The 20,867-nt window shown below is 32.1% G+C and overlaps 1 protein-coding gene across 1 annotated transcript in view; it reads left to right on the forward strand.

Annotated features, from left to right (window-relative positions):
• LOC124363086 (probable C-mannosyltransferase DPY19L1) overlaps nt 1-17,559 on the forward strand; it is a 33,555-nt gene extending 15,996 nt beyond the window's left edge. The window contains exons 6-14 of the mRNA XM_046818187.1: nt 4,542-4,688; nt 5,857-6,009; nt 6,355-6,573; nt 10,733-10,932; nt 11,885-12,029; nt 13,079-13,190; nt 14,159-14,321; nt 15,494-15,619; nt 17,181-17,559. Coding sequence (XP_046674143.1) covers nt 4,542-4,688; nt 5,857-6,009; nt 6,355-6,573; nt 10,733-10,932; nt 11,885-12,029; nt 13,079-13,190; nt 14,159-14,321; nt 15,494-15,619; nt 17,181-17,376 — 1,461 coding nt within the window. The 3' untranslated portion in view covers nt 17,377-17,559. The remainder of the gene's footprint in view (nt 1-4,541; nt 4,689-5,856; nt 6,010-6,354; nt 6,574-10,732; nt 10,933-11,884; nt 12,030-13,078; nt 13,191-14,158; nt 14,322-15,493; nt 15,620-17,180) is intronic.
• Nucleotides 17,560-20,867: the final 3,308 nt, after the last annotated feature.

Here is a 20,867-nt window from a genome sequence, read left to right on the forward strand (position 1 = left end):
TTGCCCTCAGGTACCAAATTATTTTTTCATTTTGCAATAGAAATCATTGTGTGGTTGCTAAGGGTCAATTAAAAATATTAAACAACCACGTTAAAATTGTATTTTAAGTATTTAGTTGCCTAGCAACAATTTGATTTATATCAAATCTTCCACTAAAAATTATGTGGATCATTAATTTGCCTTGGCCACACCCAAGTTTGGGGGATGGTTGAGACCTTGTCACACAATTTTCTTAAATTTCTTCATCACCACTTTCATCCACAATTTCGTCATCAAAGTTACCATCATTCACTTCATTTTTACTTTCATTGAGTATGTTTTCCACAAAGTTACTAAAACTCAGAAAAGAACGTCATTTTGCCACAACATAATTTGAGGTGGCAGTCAACCAACTTCAAAATTGAACATCTTAACCCTTTGTGCGCCGCCGCTCCCGCGCGCCGTCGTTCGCTAGACCGCCAGACGTTTGAGCACCGCACGGATACAATACCGCCACTGCAAAATCACCCGTTTTTGCATGGTCACATATTAAATTACATAACTTTCGTAAATTTTGAGCTAGCCTTTTAGTTTTGGTTTTGTTTTTGAGGGGAAGAGATGTACTTTCAGTTGATGTAATAAATTAGTTTTATTATTTTTTTTACATTTGTTTAGTAGTATGTATGCCTGTCGTAATTAAAAAAATAGAAAATCTTAAGTTTGAGGTCCAAAAACACACTGAATAAGTAACTTGGGCTCAAATAACGTTTTTTAACCTAAAAGTACGTATTGTTTTGAGCATATACTAAAAGTTACAAATATATTCCACAGAAATTGCATAAAATAATGTAATTTAAGTAAAATTCAAAAAGTTTCAAAAATTCCGCTGTAGGATGAAGATACACTTGTTACTATAGAAACAAGTAAATATCAATATTTTATAGTTGAAATGAAGCAGAGCAATACAATTCAAAGTTGATATAAATATATTTTATATATATTATGTTTAAACTATAAGGACAAAGACGTAAAGTTCACAGAGCCACTATAGTGGCCCGCGGCGCTCAAGGTACCGCATACGGCGAGCCACTATAGTGGCCCGCGGCGCTCAAGGTACCGCATACAGCGAGCCACTATAGTGGCTCACGGCGGTCAAAGGGTTAAGAGACCATCGATATAATTGTATAGAAAAATTCCAAAATAATCTATATCGGAAATATTTTTGAATCCAAAATTACAAATTTAGCGTGAAGGGCAGTGTCCATCATCGGTAATTACGCAGACACTAACTAATGATGGGCACTATATACATCATTGGTAGGCAATGGGTTAAACAGAAGTTAAACACTTTTAACAACTATTCTTAAATAACCTGATATTAGTATATATAGTAATGCAGGTCCTGTGAATGCATTGTTTACATATTTCTATTGTGTTTGAAATAATGCATATATAGTTGTTCACTTATTTTACAAGTTGAGAAGATTTTTAAAGTTATTTATTGCTATTTGATTTTGTTGGTATATGTTTATTCATATTCTGGACAAGCTGACATGCATTTAGTGCATGGACGAGCGCACTGCAATAGTTCTGAGGCTAGACGGTTGTACCAAGAGAGCTTTCCTAACCGAATTTGTCCATGCGCAAACAGATTTTCAACCATACACCAACGTCTCTCAAAACTGGTTCTTTTGTGTCCAATCAGCACTATAATGCCAGTAGACTCTGATCCACTAGAACTGAAAACTGAACACATGGAACTTTGAAACATTGGAATTTCTGAAAACCCTGAAAAGATTACCAGAGAAATTATGCAATATATACATTGTGATAATGCAAGTGTTTGAAGGCTTCTAAAAGAGCAACTGTTACATCTCTAACACATTCTGAAAATCAAAATTCTTGGTTCACATGACTATTCTCCTCATCTTGTTATTTGTGAATGGATTTTAGAGAAATGTATTGATCCGAACTTTTACCCAGAGTGCTATTTACTGATGAGGCTCAATTTTCAAGGACAGCTATAGTTAATGTCCATAACCAATATGTTCGGGGGGATGGAAATCCACATGCCATCAGACAGAATCATCCACAACATCAATTTTCAGTAAATATTTGGGTTGGCATTTTAGGAAACAATCTGTTTTATGTTCATTCCTCCTCCTAGGTTCGGTGGAATGGTGTATTTCGAGAGAAGAGCTTCCTTCTTTACTAGATGATGTAGCTCTTCAGGTGCAACAAAATGTGTGGTTTATGTATGATGGGGCACCGAACTATAGCATTGCTTTCCCTGAACACCTACATCATAGTTTTCTAAATCAATGAATAGGTCCAGAAGGGCCATCTTAATTGCTAGCAAGGTCACCAGACCTAAATCCTTTGAAATTTTACCTATGGGGTCATTTGAAAACTTTATTGTATCCAATCTTCTCCAATAGAGAGCAAGAAGAATTACGATTAAGAATATCTAATAATAGGATGGAATTAATCAAGCAGAGGCCAGGAATCTTTCAACGGATCAATTCTTAGACCTGGGACTTCTACACATTTTTCCAATGTGGTTTCTGAGGCTTCGGGAATTTTCTCATGCTATTTGCTGAATTTATCTATGTGGTTTTTTACAGATTAATGGCCAAATAGTTTTAAAGACTGTATTGGAGTGCTTTTTCTGTTGTTAATAAAATATCTGAGTGTAATTCTTGTGGCTTATAATGTGTTAACAGAAGAGCTGTATCGTCTGCATGTATTATGGTTTCGATATTGTCATCCCGGATGAAGCTTGAAAATCATTAGTAAACAGAATGAAAAAGAAGGGGTCCATGACAAAACCCTGAGGCACTCCTCTGCTGACTGAGAGTTGTGTGACCTGTATATATGTGTTTTCCATTTATGTTTTGTTGAACTTCAGCTATTTGTTTGCATCCTTTCAAATTAGATGGCCACCCAGTTTTAGTTCTATTTCCAGAATTTAGAGTTTCCTGAAAATAATGTCTCAAGTATTCAAATGTCGTGTTATAATAGAGAATATTCAGAACAAAATCAAAATAAGGCACACTGAATAAACCAACTATACCCCAATTGTACATTTACAGGAATTGAAAAATATAGAACTTTAAGTATAGGGTGAGTCTAAAAGGACTTTACAACTTTGAAATTAAATAGATATTTAATGATTTTACTTACAGACTTTATATATGTGTCATTTTGTAGCAAATTACTTCAATTTGACTGCCGTAGTGCTGTAGTACCAAGTTCCGCCACTGCGAGCGCCAGCTTCGTCTGTACTAAAATGGCTACTTTCACTGGTGCGGAGCGTGCTCGCTGTGTGTTATTATTTCATGAAACAAACTCTGCTACAAGTGTTCAGTGTAGATTTCACACAGAATACGGAAGAGACTCTCCAAGCAGGCCTTCTATTTACAGTTGGCACAAGAATTTTGTCGAGACAGGTTGTTGTGTTCGTCATTAGGAATCGCCAGGTCGCCCACAGGTTAGTGATGCTACTGTGGAACATCCCGTAGTCCTAAAAAATCAACGTGACGTACAGCTGTGGAGACTGGAATTCCACAAAAGACAGTTTTGCGAGTGCTACGGAGACGTTTGCACTTAAAACCATACAGACTTACGATAGTGCAACATATCACTGATTTAGATAAAGCTGCTCGTGGAGGATTCTGTGCTGTAATGTTGGATCGAATTGGGGAAGATGAGACATTCCTGAACTCAATAATCTTCAGTGATGAGAGTACCTTTCATATCAGTGGTAAAGTGAACACCCATAACTGCAGAATCTGGGGGAACGAAAACACAAGAGAATCCCTTGAACAAGTTCGGGACAGCCAAAAGTGAATTTGTTTTGTGCGAAGAGTAAATTTAAAGTGTACGGGCCATTTTACTTCATGGAGACAACTGTCACTGGTATCATTTACCTTGATATGTTGCAGAATTTTTTGATTCTTCAAATTGATGAAGATGAACAACAGGATGCTCCTTTCTACTACCAGCAAGACGGAGCACCACCTCACTACCTAACAGATGTTAGGGATTTCCTAAACGGTCGTTTTACAGGTGCTGCATTGGGCGTTCAGGACCAATTGCTTGGCCACCTCGTTCCCCCGGTTTGACTCTTATGGATTTTTTTCTATGGGGTTTTATTAAAGATAAAGTGTATGTTCCACCTCTACCAGCCAGTCTTGCAGATCTAAGAAGAAGAATCACAGCTGCGGTTGCTGAAGTTACGCCAGATTTGCTAGAACGGGTGTGGCGAGAAATTGATTACCGGTGGGATGTTTGCCGTATCACTAATGGAATTCACATCGAACCGAAATAAGAATGTGACAATAAACTAGAAGTAATTTGCTACAAAATGAAACATATATCAAGTCTGTAAGTAAAGTAAATAAATATCTATATAATTTCAAAGTTGTAAAGTCCTTTTAGACTCACCCTGTATATTGCTAAAAATATATTTGTTATTGATTTTAATTGTTCCTTAGACATAGTTGAAACTGAGTACAAAAAAATGATAATATATCCTCTAATGATGCTGCTGTTATGCCCAGTGCACCAGAGTTCAGTGGACACCTCCTCTACGTGAGACGTTCGCCTACCCATTCTGTCTTCTACAAATGATGGCGGTTACAATCTCACTTAACCAAAATAGGAAAACAAATGAAGAATCTGTTTACAACCGTTACCATATTTTACAGGTAAAAACAACAAATATTGTAAAATGATACTGGAAGGATTGGTGCCAATATAAAGTAACTTAGATATTTTTTTTTTATCACCAATTCTCAATCCAGCATATTCTATTGTTTAAATATTTGAAAATACTATATGTACTACTTTAGAACATCTGATCCACTCACAACATTGCCATCTGTCTCAGTTTGTACTGTATATTGATCTTAAAACTGCAATTTTTTGTTGTATAATTATAGATTAATATTCATTAATCAATTAATTAACTGCGGAACATTACAGAATATTTATTATTAAAAATTATACAGTTTAAGCGTGACATTTGCAGCCTCCAGCAATATTATACGTTCTTGAAGAAGCTTAAATTCCTTTATAAATCAGTCAAGGTTCAACCAGGATCTTGGACAATTCTAGTCTATACCGGACATCTTATATTGTGAATTTTGTGTCAATAATCAACCTACCATACTAAATTTTACGCAAACATGAGAAAAACCTTCAAGTGATTATGGCAAAACATTTTAAAAAACTGTAAATGTAATTCATTGACTAAAACTTAATTTTTCTACCACGTACAACTGTTCTGAGAATAAAGCCCAAATTATTAATCAATATTCTATTACAAGTTTTCTAAATGAATCTCATGTAAGCAATAATTTTAATATTCATGTGATTTTTTTTAGTGAAATTTAAATAAACTTTGTCTTAGTAAACTCGTGTGTTTATTCATACCTTACGATTTAACAAATTAGTCCTGAGATAGAAACATAAATATTACCCAGAGAACAAATTCACATTTGTGAGTAATAACACAATCTTTATAACACACAAACAAATTAAACAGCTCTTTTCATAAGTCGCACTTCTACAGTTTAAATGTAATTAATTGATAGTTTCATTTAAAAATTGGCAATCAAAAATGCTCAATGTAACATAATAAATAATTCATTCTGGTAGTTTGTCAATTCATGATTACTATTTAAATTTCTGTAGAGAAAAATATTAATGTTTTGCTTGTCACCAGTATTACAAAGAGTAATCAGATTTTAGCTTTTATTTAGTTCTGGTTTCTTTTATATGGCATAAGAATTTTTTTATTTTGTATCAATTTTTTTTTATTTTACTCACTGTTTTAGAAAACGTAAATGATTTTACAAATGTTTTGTGTTGTAGGTTGTGTTAGTTGGAGGCACGTCATGGCTGTGTTTAACACTGTGGCAGTTTTCTCAGTTCTTCCTTACCACCCAGTTAATTGCAGTTCTGGTGTTGTATTTGTTCAATATCATCAGCCGATTTTCAGCACTCATCGTAGTTTTTGGTGTTGCGGTAAGTGATGAGTTACTAGAAGTGTGTGATGCATTGAACATTTTGTTTCATCCGTTATTGTAGATTCGTAACAAAATGTAAAGAATAAAAATGTTGCATTAAGATTAAGACTCCTTTTCTTGTAATTCCACCTTCGTTTCTTTTTTATGGATTAACATTCTCTTGATTAAAATATTTTAATATGACATCTAGATATTCATCAATGAAAGGATATATATATATATATATATATATATATATATATATAGTCGTTTGAGCATAGCTTGAAGCATTATTATAAATTTTTCCAGCTTAGGGCTTCATGTAAAAAAGTTGTCTATGTCTCAAGCTGTACACACATTTCAGATCGGGCTGACCCAAAGCTTGGTGGTCATGTTTGGCAATGAGCTGTTGTTGACGTCTCTGCTGACTTGTCTGGTCCTGTCGACCGCGGTAGCTCTGCTGTTTGTAGCTCCAGTGCTCCAGAACAGGTGGCACATCATTCCTCGATCAGCCACAATCCTAGCACTCATTGCAGCCTCCACTGTACTGCTCAAGAGTAGGGTCTTCACCGCTAACCAAGATGTAAGATTCATTATCAGTAGTGTGTGTTTCTTTCTGTAATGTTCACAATTGATATATCCAATACACATTATTCAAGAATTACTACTGTCAGTATGAAAAAAATGTTAGAAACTGAAGCTCTGCTATTCGGCTAATTTTAAACTTTTGGCATTTCGTTAACGCTCCTCCTTTCCGAGGTGCTGTTAACGTGCTTACTATGAAAGCAGTGTATAATATTGTTGTGCTGCTTGGTGTAGCACCTAAGCAAGCAGCTCTTGTGATGTGGAGAGATCTCTGTGCAGCATCTATCAGGATGGAAGACCTCATTTTCTAAAAGAAACTCAAGAGCTGGCTGTAGTGAAACAACTCTTTATACCATAAGAATAATGTTAAACTTCCAACACTTTTACGTCCTTATTTTCAGTTGTAGAATTATTGTAGATGTTTTATTTTAACCCATTGGCCAATTAAAATTCAAGTATTTTTACCCTCAGGTACCAAATTAATTTTTTTTTTTTTGCAATGGAAATTATTGTGTGGGTGCTTTAAGTGAATTTAAAATATTAAACGACCATATAACATGTTAAAATTGTATTTTATAATCTTGTATTTTAAGTATTTAGTTGCCTAGCAACAATTTGATTTATACCAGATCCACCACTAAACATAAAATTATGTGGATCATTAGCTTGTCTTGGCCACACCCAAGTTTGAAGGTTAGGCTTTGTCAAATAATTTTCTTCATCGCTACTTTCACATAAAATTTTGTCATCAAAGTTACCATCCCACACTTCATTTTTTCTTTAATTTAGTATGTTCTCCACAAAGTTACTAAAACTCTCAGAAAAGAATGACGTCATTTTACCGCGACGTAATTTGAGGCAGCAACTAATCACAACAAATTGATTGAAACAATTGATTTCAAGAGTCGACCAGCTTCAAAATCTAACATTTTAACAGACCATCATGTTATTCTTATAGACAAATGCTGAAATAAGTGATATCGGAAATATTATTCAACAAATTTACTAACTAAGCGTGACATGCAGCGCTTATCTTTTTAATTACGCCGACACTAACTGATGACAGGCAATATACGTCATTGATAGACAATGGGTTAAATCTATGATTAATATGCATCTAAAAACCAGACAGGATTATTACATGCTAACAAATAATTATCTGAAGTAATGTGAATTAAACCATTGTGGGTTTAAGTTATTCTTGACAAATGTACAATTATAGTGTCAAAAAATTATGTAAAAATGAACTAAGTTTAATAATTTATTAAGGATCATGTCAATTTTTTTATTACTTATTTTTAATAATTTGCCTATGTTATTAATTTTGTGTTTCAAGTTTAAATGTTCCTCTTTGATATTGTATTTTACCTAATTAATTATAGTGATGTAAGCCAAATTTGATGAGATGTCAATTTTGATGAGGACCCCTCGTTGCTGCGCCTATTGATGTAGGTCAAATTTAATGCGAGTGTAAATTTGATGAGAGTCCCAGGTTATAACACCAATTTGCTATGTGTCTCACTCCCACGTTGGTTACGATAATTTGCTGAAAGTCAGTTCTTTAGAATTATTCACTCACCATGTAGTTGTACGCGCCTTGTCACCAGTGGCACGTTGTTATACCATGTTGTTCATCATAGTATCGGTCGCCATCTTGCCCAATGCTAGCTGTATTTCCTCGTATTACTCAAAAATTATTAGATTTGAATGTCTCTGGTGTTATCACCAGAGACAAGTCTGTGTGTATGTCAGGGTTCCAAAATATATTAAGTAATAATTACAAAATTTAACATCACTCCACACTTTTTGTAAAAGGGATATTTAAAGAAAGTCAAAGCAAGTGACCACGAGATTAGTTTATTAAATGTCACACTCTCAACAATATTATAAACTCACTCACCTTGCAGTGCTTTGATAATTTTAAAAGTCTAAACAATATCCCATCCTTGATTAAATTTCAATATACTATACAACAGATCATTACTTTCCCAGGAGAACTAACACAACCTCCTTGCTTCGAGTCTGATGGTAGAAGAACGAATCTCCGTATAATACGACGGATACTGATTCAAAACAACACTCATCACTTCTCTCGTTCAAATCAGCGTCTTCACGAATAAATTTAATTTAATTCTTTCTTATAATTGTCGAAATTTATCACGTTTACTATAATTAATCAATTTAAGTATTTCTATTTTCTTTTATTAATTTTTCAAAGCTTTTTATTTAAATTTTTAGCAACATTTGCTTTATGACGTCATAAATTTACAAGTCATTCATACCACAATTGGCTCTTCTGCGTAATTCTATTTAATGTTTTTGTAAAACACGAATTTTGGTTATGTTTACTTCATTTTAATTAATCAAATCTTTTCCCGTATAAAGTTCAATAAATGTCTTCGTTATTAAATAAATCTCAATTCCGACAACATGTGATTCACTGATGTCACAGTCTGTCGATTCATTGACGTCACAGTCTGCCAATTCCCCGCGAATATTCAAATGTCGTAATTTGACCTGTTACAATAGCCTATTATTATTTGAATAAAGTTAAGAAATGAGACGAGTTAGTGTAAACATAATTCATGTAAATATTTAACACATTTGCTAACAATGGCTGTGTTATTGCTTTATTGCTTATCTCTCTCTCTCTCTATATATATATATATATATATATATATATATATATATATATATATAAATGAATGTTTGTGTTTTTGTCCTTTATGGAATTAAAAACTATGTGACCGATCATTATCAAAATTTGTATGTATATGTATTTTTCCACGGAGAAGGTTTATATGGTATGCCCATTGGTGTAACTCACCACCAGGTGGCCCTGCAAAATATAAAAGTTATCAAAGCACGTGCACATTATAAACTGCAATTACAAGAGAGCTACGTATATTAAATAGCCAAACATTATTTGAAGGCGCTAAGATTTTATATTTGTCTTTAAAATAAATTTCTGGTTGAACTTTAAGCTTTAGTGTTAGACCACTTTAATGTACATGTACAATGGCTATAAACATACACTTTTGACAGACTTTCTTGACTTCCTTGGCAACAAGGTAAACTCTACATCAGCGTTGGAAATATAATTCACTTGAACCAGAAGTGCTCATATACGGACAAAACTTACGAAAAGCTAGTTTTGAATATAAAAAAGCGAAATTTATCTTTCAATTTTGACTTATAACGCGTAATTAACTTTAAAATTTCTTGTTACATTTTACCAACTCTAATTTTTTTTTTTAGTTAGTGGTGGCTATTAGGAATAAATATAATACATTATCACAAAATAATGAGACCCCTATATTTTTTAACAAATTTTCAAATTTTACAAAAAATCGTCAGGATTTGCCATTGCATAGAACAATATTATAGGCCTATAACGACACAACAAATAAAGTAATAGCAAAATAAAAAGATAATATAAAGCTAAATACAACAGGAACACGAACAATAAATAAGGAAATATGGCAAAACAGCGTTGAACACTAAAATATGCAGTGCCGGGATATATCCGTTTACCGCGTAATGGTTCGCCGCAGACTGAGACTAAATCATGCCACGAGGGACAAAGCCACGCCCTCCCACCACTGCGACGCGCCAATGAGGTTCAAACTGTAACATCTGCTTTTCGGAACAAGCTTCAACACTCTCTTGAACTCTAGCAGATTCCACGGCAACTACAATTTATGAAATAACACAAAATAGACTTTGAAGGATATATCCATTTACCGCGTTTCGGTCAAAATTAGGCCTAACGGATATATCCGTTTGCCACGTGGGAAGGGTTACAAAAGTTTCTTGATTACTGTAAAACGACATTTGAATGTGTTCTTAACTCTTGCCAGTTTGGGTTTTCACTGTTAATGCTGAATTACTAGTAAAATCTTTATTTTGAAACAAAATGAATACACAGACACTTATCAGCTAACTTTGGCACACTCCAACCAAGCTGCTAAGTTCTTCGTCCATGGAAACTGAATAAAATTTTTTTAAATCTTGACAATGTTTCAAGTAATACTAATTGTCCAAACTGAAAATCAACAATAGTGTTTCAACTTTGTTATTTTTTAATTTTTTCTACAACATTTATACCAACATTATTGAATTTTTAAGCGTTTTTCGAATAAGTTTTCCTGTTATAGGCACATATAATAAATATTTTGAAGTCAAAACTGAGCAACTACAAGGATTTCCACTCCTTGCTGTACGTTTGCTCTGTGGAGTTTGATGTTCTCGGATGGGAGCCGGTGCTGAAGCTCTGTGAGACATGGCTGCTCCCAGCAGTGTTCTTTGTGCTGCTGTTGCTAGCAATACGATGGATCCAGTTGGCAGTGCTTTTCAGGCAAGTTGTCCTAATTCTTCTCAATCAGCCAAAATATAGGATTAGGATGAGGTAGATAACCTGTCTGTAATGTACAGTGACTAAACCGAGAAACCTACCTTCTTCGTTTTAACGAAAACGCCTATATTTCGATCCCCAATTTTGGGGAAATAATTTTTAACACCGAAAAATACCCCAAATTGTTACTTTTGGGGAGTAAATAGGGGTGAATTTTGAAAGATTTTCAAATTTAAAGGTAGGTCGAGCAAAAACCCCATTAGGGGTTCACTGATCATTTTTGAAAAAAGTTTAAATTCATTTTGCTTCTCGTGTAAAGGGTGGTTCAAAATGTCAAAGTTGTACAGTTCAACAGTATTTTTTACTATTATCTCACCAAAAATTTTTCCAAACCAAATTTTTATCCAAGGTTACTAAAGAAGTACTCATACTAAAAATTCGTTAACGTTATCATTTTTCAGTAGATTTCCAGTTTATTTAAATCGTTCAAATTCAAGATATTTTAAACTCCTAAAAACCTACAAAATCAAATAGCAAGTTATGGCTTTCATTACACCTATCAATTATGTTTAAAAACATCTCTTACAAAAAATGTTGTATTTAAAGTTTTGCTTTATCTTGGGATGGTTCAGAAATGGCTCTGAAAATACTAATTTTCATGATCTTTTACAGTGAGGTACGGCTCAACGTACCTTTACATTTGGGTGGTTACATTCTAAAGTGCCATTTTGGGGTATATTTGTGTGTTAAAAATTATTTTCTTGAATTCTTTGTGGTTGCAATATGCGGTTTTTTTTGTTAAAACAAAGAAAGTTTCTTGGTTCAGCCGCTATACATTGCGGACGGGTGGTCTACATTAGCCTGTATAACTGTTAACATATATTTCTTGTAGTAAACAATCTAGGTAATAAATTATGTTTTACGTTTAAATATAACAGACATCTCCATGTTATAGGTCTTTCAAGCACGTGGAGCCAGAAGTTGCATATAATGTTCTCCAGCTGGCAGCGTTTTCCATCATGGCTGCACTGGTAATGAGACTCAAATTGTTCTTCACACCTCACTTGTGTCTGATCTCATCTTTGGTATCGTCGAGGAAGGTGAGGCTTTAAGTCAGGATGTATTTGACTGCAGAAAAATATCATCGTTATTCTACAAAAGTTAAAAGGCATTTTAAAATAAATAGTGTAACTTGCTTTATTTTAAAATGTATTGCTTTCACTTGTTGTGTAAATATGAAATGAAATTGCCATCTTATGTAGGTCTCATGAAGTAGGCAGCTGCATTAGAATATGTCAGGTAGTAGAGATTGTATTACAATACAAACAACAAACAATGTTTATTTTGTTTAAAACATGTTAACATGTAACATAGTCTATAACGACTAATATTATGTGTATGTATGTTGATTTGGAATTACTAGTAACTTTATTAATCTTTTTTGGCTTTTTTCTGGGACTAACTACCTTTGTAAAACAAAGAAGCAGATGAGAAAGCCTACGTACAGTCTCCTTAGTCGTAAAATAAAGGTGAACATTTTCTACCTTCCTTAAGTCAGTTTGCATACACATATATAATTATAATTCATTATTATTCCCTTTTTTTATTATTATATTCAAATATTTATGTACTTTTGCAGTAGTATATTACAGTATAAATTATGTAGAGCAAAGTTTGAGCTAAGCGTAAATAATACACATAAATTTGTATCTAATCAATACACTTTTCAGTCATTAACCCTTATTTGCTAGATATGTATTATAGGAATTAGTATGTTTCGGACAGTCTACTTATAGCGTACCAAAGGTTAAAAGGGTCAATGTTGGTGTAATGTATTGATAAGTCCATCCAAATGCTTGATTCTGATTTAAAATTTTATTTGGATATAAGTATCAAGAATCTTTATTGTCGGCCCACAATAACTGCATTGACAATGTCATCAGATGGTTTATACATATACACAGTATAACACCAACATTAAAGAAGTAGATCTAAATGCAGTAGTACACTCTCGTTTATTGCAAAATAACAGTGGACATTTTCTACCTTCCTTCATATAATACAGTTATGAGATTGTGAAATTAACTGTCTTTTTCTGTGTGATATGGCTTGCTTAGATCTGTATTGTTATGATTATTTCTTTTTTCAGTATTTGGATAAGATTCAGTCAAATGAAGTAAGGCTTGCCCTGATTGTGATTCTGGTTGGTGGCATGAGCGTCAAAGGAATTTCAAACGTATCTCACCAAAGAAATATCATGGGTAGGTGTTACTATGGGAATTCAATTTACAAAGTGTATTGTTCATTTATTACTGTCGTTATATTTTATATCATTTAGAAAAAGTTAAATACTGTAGTTTTCAATTTGTATAACAAGTCAAAGTTCACTTATTACAAACTTGTAAATTTATTTTGAAAACTTATAATACTATTTAAGCGTTATATTATTTTAAAGAAGCATACAATTGTTTGGTAAAAACTGTGATCTTAAAACTGGATGCAACTTGCCCAAATATGCTAAATAAATCACAACACAAACTTAAACTGAAAGCAGATGAGGAAGACTGAAGTTCCTGAGCTCAGTGAAAAATTCTTGAGACTACACCAAGACATGAAATAACAGGAAATCCTGCCAAAATATAAGGCACCTACATTAATAAAGTTTACTACCAGCTCTTAAAGATTCCATTATTATTATCAACATTAAGAGGGGTTGCAAGGTACTGCTACCAACCCATCACTGTGACCAATATTGCAAATGTGATATTTGCTAAATAAGTTTTAGATTCTCAAACAAGAGCAAGATACTTTTAGGTTTTACACTAGCCATTTCTTTGGTTAGCATAGTAACCTTACCGAAGTGGTTGAACTATTTTGAGAGACCTTTAAATTCACAAATCAAATTATGTTTAAAAACAATGTTGAAAATTTTTCCATATATTATATGTTCTGCGCCTTGGGAGATGAAAGTGTATGTTTGAGATTGTATTGTATTTTCCTGAATAAAGTGATTTTGAACTTGAACACACACACACACACATCATTTTGAGTTGTAGGTTGTGTCTTACATTTTGGGATGGTTATCAAAAATTAGCAAGTTTCATTAAAAAGGAGATGCTGAAAATCAATTTTTAGTTTTTTAAGCTACTACTACTTATGAGACTTTTTGCTCGTGTTTTATACATACAAGTTCTTCTTTGAAAGAAAACATTTATTATTATTTGTGTAGGAGAGTACAGCAATCTGCCGTTAGAGGAGGTTCTCACATGGATAAAGACAAACACGGCTCCAACAGATGTGTTTGCAGGGCCTATGCCGATCATGTCGGCAGTGCTTCTGTCGACAAATAGGCCAGTTGTGAACCACCCTCATTACGAAGATGTCAAACTGAGGTAGGTAGTGCTTATTTAAATGAGATATTTACAGTGAAATTCCGTTTTAACAAAAACGTTGTTTCCCGCTGGCACAACCCGAGCTGACGTTATAAGCAGGAAACCTTATAAGCAAACTCAAATCTTTCATCACTGTTTTTATTGTCAAATCTCTGTATTAGCTATTATCTAGTGCTTGGTAGACACTGGAGTATTGATGTGTCAAAGCTGAATCTTAAATTCACTTAATCTTTGAATTAAAAAATCATATCGATGAAATTAGGTAACTGAATTAATCAATCTGCTTAGCTTAGCAGCATCAGCAATAATTATTGGACTGGGGTCATGTTCATGCTCCACCACAACCAGTTCGGAAATATGGAGGTGGCATTTTCTTCTTTATACCAAACTAGTAAACAATTAATAATATCGTCAAGAAAATAGTCTTGCATATTGTGTCTTGTGTGGCCAATTAATAGAGACTAAGAGTGAAACGGAATTGCCTAAGCTGTGAAAAGTTCTTTGTTGTATCAGTGTTGTTACAGTTTGGCGCTAGACGTTGCGGTAGATGGAAAAATTTAAGGTACTCAACCAAAATAAAGGAATACCATGATTTGATAAACAATATTTGGCTTGAAATTTACATATTCTATTTTTACATTCAAGCATTGGAGTACGTCAATTCAGTATGACGGTATCTGGCCACACAATACCGGGAATGCCTTATAGGAAATGCCGCATAGGGGAGGATAGACAGGGTATTCAGAGTCAACAAGCCATGTAGTTAGGACCTGATATCATGTTGAGTATGCAGTATCTGCCATTTATTTCTTTCGACATGTAAATCTAGATAATGTTCGGGTTCGGTAGGATCACGTTTTTTGGTGCAATAGAAATTTGGTAATATGTAGATCAATCGATATTTAAATCATTATCAGCCAGTTTCTAAATTAGTTTATTTGAGTGTGAGCTGTTTATTTAAAAGCTGGCTGATAATGATTTGATTGTTGATATCAAAGATATTTAAATTTCAAGTCATGAGCAACTGTTGTTTGAAAATCACAGCTGATCATTATCACCATCAGCTGTTTAAACAATGAGCTGAAAAATATCTAGAAAGCAAAATAACTAACTATGAAAAAAATTTTATTTGTAATGCAAATGTCATTGTTATCTTGTATCCTTTTTTCCAGGGAAAGGACATTAAAAGTTTACTCCGCCTTTAGCAGGAAACCTGCTGAGGAAGTATTCAAAACACTATCATCAATGCAAGTCAATTATCTAGTCATTTCTGATAGCTGGTGCTTCAGGAGAAGCAAGTAAGTAGAAAACTGTGTAGCGAGGTCATGTATTTTTACTTTAGTAGTTTGGTTATTTGTAAAAAGGCTCAAAGTTGAAAATTAGTTGTTTAATCCACAAAGTACTGTCACCACACTGTGATGTTTGTTTTATTTTGTCATGTTACATTGGATACAAACAAATTTGTAATTTTATATTACTGTAAGTGTAAAAGTTCCTTGCAGAAAGTTTATTGTTTAAAAAAAACATTATATTTACAATGTGCATACAATAATTCAGTTGTCTAAGAAGCTTGTGATCAGTTATTGGTTTTTAAATTGTCTAAAAACATAAGTCAAGCATTGTAGAATTTTTCTTCCAAAATGTTAAAAATAGGAACACCTATCATTATAATAAAGCAGTAACAGATATAAAAATTAATATTTATACAAATGATGTCCTTTATATCAAACTGACTAGGAGTAACTGAAGTTCTTAAGTTTGTGAGTAGTTTTAAGAGTGTTTATAAGGATTATAGTTAATTTTCATACCAAAATTAGGTTCTGCAATAAAATATTTTTTAATTAATTTTAAAATATTGACATTGTTTTTATAAATAGTATACATTTTTTTAATATTTGTCAGTATGTGATTTTAGATCATTAAAAATACAATAATACTGTGAATTTTTTAACTTCCTAAAAAACTTTAGAACATAAACTGCAGTTACTCAAAATACGGACTTAAAAAACATGGTTTTAGTGTCAACAGTCCTACTTTTTACCCTATTTTTATTAATATTTCACTGAATTGGGTTTTATATTTCAAAATTTTGATCTAAGAAATGCTGCCCCCATTATTGGAGTGTTTACAAAAAATTTACTATTGTAAACTAGCAGTATCTATTTCACTCTGTACATTGTAGTTTTGTAACATTCTTGTCCATATGTATGTTTGTATAAAGTGTTTTAAAACGTAATATGCTTTTTTAAATTGATTTTATTTTCTATAAATCATTTTTATGATGGGTTTTAATAGAATCGTTATGGAAATTTTGAATATTAAATGTAAGTAAATCGGTAATTTTTTACATATTGAGTAAACTTTGTATCACAATTATGTCAATTTATTGTATTTCTCTATGAAATTAAATACAAACAAATTCTAATTGTGATTAGTAAACATATTTTGTTGTTAAAATTTTTAGGGTTTAATATTTTTTTTTTTATTTCATATATGTAAACATTTAACTTTCAACAGCACTTAAAACTTTGATAAAACAGGTTGTAATCGACTGTTATAAACATATAATTTAAGTCAAGATAAAACCTAACGTACAACCAAAGGTGTGATTGTTGTGTATTCTCTCTACAGTTTAACATAACAAAAAAAACTTAGAAAATCAATAACTTTAGTTAATATATGAGGTGTTATCCGAAAGTATATATATCATAAAAACAAAACCTTTTAATGTTTCAAAATTATCAAAAAGTTTAACATATATCAATAAATTTAGGTGCAATCTAAAAATTTGGTATTTTGCGGGTAATATCTGAATGTAGTGTATGTTTTTGTACTTATAATGTGATTTGTTTATTCTAGGAATGGTTGCCATATGTTGGATCTGTGGGATATTGAGGATCCTACAAGCCGAGGTGAAGCTCCTCTCTGCCCTCAACTGTTTATGGGCTCGCCACTGCCGTTCCAAAGAGTTTTTGCCAACGATGTTTACGTTGTACTGAGATTACAACAGCCCTATGTGGAACTTAAAGGGCTCAAACGCTATCAGTCAAAATAAAACCTCATTACTTAATTAAAACTTTAATAATTTCATGTTATATGAGTACAATTATACTTTTATTATATCTTTTATGATACTCCTCAAGTATTCTAATGTTTTTTAGGAATACCTTTCAAACTGTGCCTGTGATATGTTTTTCGAATTGTATTTTATAATAAAATACATAATTTTAAAACATCACCTATGTTTTATTTATTTTCTCTTTAAAGCTATTATTTGTCATAACTGTTAGATTAATGTTTATTATAACTGTACTAAAAGGGAGTTTAATCAATCAATTATGGCAGTTGATCAATCATCAATAAATGGTATCTGAAAATAAAATACTGTGTACTAAATACAATGTAGAATAGAATATAATATCTTTATTGTCATTTATCAATGTAAACTGCAATAGACAACATCAATAAAACTGAAATTATATAACATCATGCATCATTTAGCAAGGTATTATAGACAGTACACTTCTCATGTCAAAAATTTAGTATGGTTTAATTATCATTACTGTTACACAATTCTTTTATTTTCATAAACCAGTTAGAGTTTAAAAAGGTAACAATATGAATAAAAAAACAGTAGCAGTCGTGGGACTACCGATAGAAGTGAAAACGGAACTATTAAGTTGAGAGTAATTAAAACTATATGCAAAAATTATATGAACTTTTTTATGTTTTTATTTATTAGTTACATATGATGGGTTAAACAAATCATGAACAAAATATAAATACAAAGTGGTTGAAAAAATAATTAATATACAATTATCTTAACAATATCTTAATAAAAAAGTACTGTACGTATTAAAGAATATTATTTTAATGAAAAAAAGTTCAATGCAATCATTATACTTGTTGTAATTGCTCAATATTAATAGTTAGTTAAACATAGAATACAAGTGAAGTTAACACCGTTGTAAATAATACAGTTATTGCTACGGATAAAGTATATAATTGCAATAACAATTAAACCCACAATATTTTTAAGACTAATAAATTAGTTAAATTAACTTGGTTCTTTCGTAAAGGTATTTTATTGCACAATAAACTAATTTATTGAGTTAATACGGTATCAGTGAGCCAATGCGCCAACTACAGTTCCGGCAGAAATGTTCACTCATCACTTCATACGCTACTACAGGCTAAACTAAACTTCCAATAAAAAAATGATAAATTACAAAAAAAATATTCATCTATTTTCACACAACTTTCTCGCTGACAAATTTTGTCTGACCAAAAAATAAAAAAAAAATCCTTGCTTACTACTTTTTTCTTGTCATTGTAAAACGCTATGTAAAATGTAAACAATAATCAAAATTATTTCGAAATTTTTTTTAATATTTAAAAATGTAACCAATAGATTGCCAATATTAAGAGCTTTAATTTGACGCATCTTACAGAATTGTACGACATTGGCTTCACTTTTAAATCGCGAGAGGAAGCCGTAAAGGTCACTGATTTTCGCAGTCTGTTTTCATACTCCGCCGGGACAGTTTTAACACAGCGAGACTGACTTTTTCATGCAGGTTAGTAGTCCGCGGCCAAGTCTACGGTTAAAAAAAACACAGCGAGACTGACTTTTTCATGCAGGTTAGTATCATTAGCATGTCGGTGACGCGAACCGAGGATTTTACCCTCTACCAAAACGCTCAACGCGCCTAAAGAAGTTTTCACTTCAAAAAATATAACAGCATAAATTAAGAACAAAATAGAATGAACAAATAAAAACAACGGTATAAATAATAACAGAATTAACCTTACCTATAAATCAATTAACCAATTCCAAATCAATTTAGAAAATGGCATAAACTAGGTTAAAATTTGTAGAAAATAAATTCATCAAGAGAATAAAATGCCTTATTTATAATAAGTCATCTGCAAACAGTTTTAGTTCTAAGTGTATGAGGTAATTTATTGAAACAATTGATTTGTAAATAAATATGGCTGACTAATTTTTTCTTAGTCTAAAAGAAGGTGCAAAGTTGTAGTACGCCACATTATAGAGGAGTTTGCTCACACAACTACAAAAAATCAATAGCTCATTTAATTTTCGAAATGTCCTGTAGACAGATAGATGGACAAACATTTTTACATCCCCCTTTATCATATACATATATTTATATTCTTTAGCTACATGTCATTTCTCATAAAATATAACTTGTGCTGACTCTATGGCAAGATAAACGATGAAAAAACAGCAGTTTGTTTTCTATTGTTGTTTTGTTTACTCACCTCCCTACTAATTAATAAGAAGTCCAGTTCACCCTTGCTTCTTAGTTAGCAAACACATGACCGCATTAACAATTGATAATCTTTGTAATTTTGTAATTAAAGAGTTGTTTTTTCGTTGTATCATGTTTTGTATCTATAAATTGATATTGTTGTGTTCTTCATAACTAGTGTAGTCGGTATAATCCCAAAGTACGATTTATTTTAGTATAGTGTAAAATATTGATTTGTGAATATAGTGTAACATTACATACAACGTCCATGCAACTTACAAAAAACTGTGCCCGTGTCACATTTAGTAAAAAAAATCACAACTGGACTTCTATATAAGATAGGCTTTTGAAATTTTGTAATTAGGTTAAGGGGTAGATATAGTTGACTAGGATATAACAGGAAATCAGCAAAAAATATTTTTGAAACCACTTATTTGTGCTAAAAAAAACACTTTTTTGAAAATTTTAATTTATTTTTATAAATTTTTTTATTTTTTTATAAGTTTAAATTACTTTTATGCAACTACAATTTACCAACTGAACAAGGGCTTTTCATAAGCAAAATAATGGTAAAGAAAATCATCAATATCTGTTCAAAAATAAAAAAGTTATGATACATTTTGTGAAAGCTTGCAAAACTGCTGAAAATGCCCTTGGCGTTTCTGGGTAGTACTTTTGGAAAATAGGCTGGCGTGCAAAGGGTTAATAGATGAGCACCTGGTGTGCATTGATTGTATGAACATTTGATTAGTATGGAACAGTACACAAATTCGTCTTTTATAGCAAAAATGTGTGTTGAGCATAACCTACGTCTGCATATCCATGATATTATGGAGCTTTGTTTTATACTACATTTTATATATGTATGTGAAATATGAAAAAATAACTTTTGTTGTTCAGAATCAATTAGGCTAATTGGGAAATTTGTTAATCACCTTTCAGTTAATCGAGATTTTGGTGTAAATCAAGAAGAAAGACCATGCTTGTTAAATATGTATGGAGAATACGACAGCTATTTCAAAAGTAACCAAGGTTTGGTTTTTAAAAAAATTACCTAATCAGATAAATATATTTTACTGTATACATTTAAAAAGTACATATTTCCTCTGTTTTCTACAAAATTACTATAAAGATTTATCATCTTTTGATGAACTTAGAAATTTCTTCTTAGAAAAATTCTGCCGCCTGCGGCTTTAGCCAGCCAGTGATTGCATCTTTGAGTTCGTCATCGAAACACTGAAAGTTAAGCTACTTAGGTGCATGAAGAGTTGAT

Source organism: Homalodisca vitripennis, chromosome 5 (assembly GCF_021130785.1).
Source record: "Homalodisca vitripennis isolate AUS2020 chromosome 5, UT_GWSS_2.1, whole genome shotgun sequence".
NCBI lineage: Eukaryota > Metazoa > Arthropoda > Insecta > Hemiptera > Cicadellidae > Homalodisca > Homalodisca vitripennis.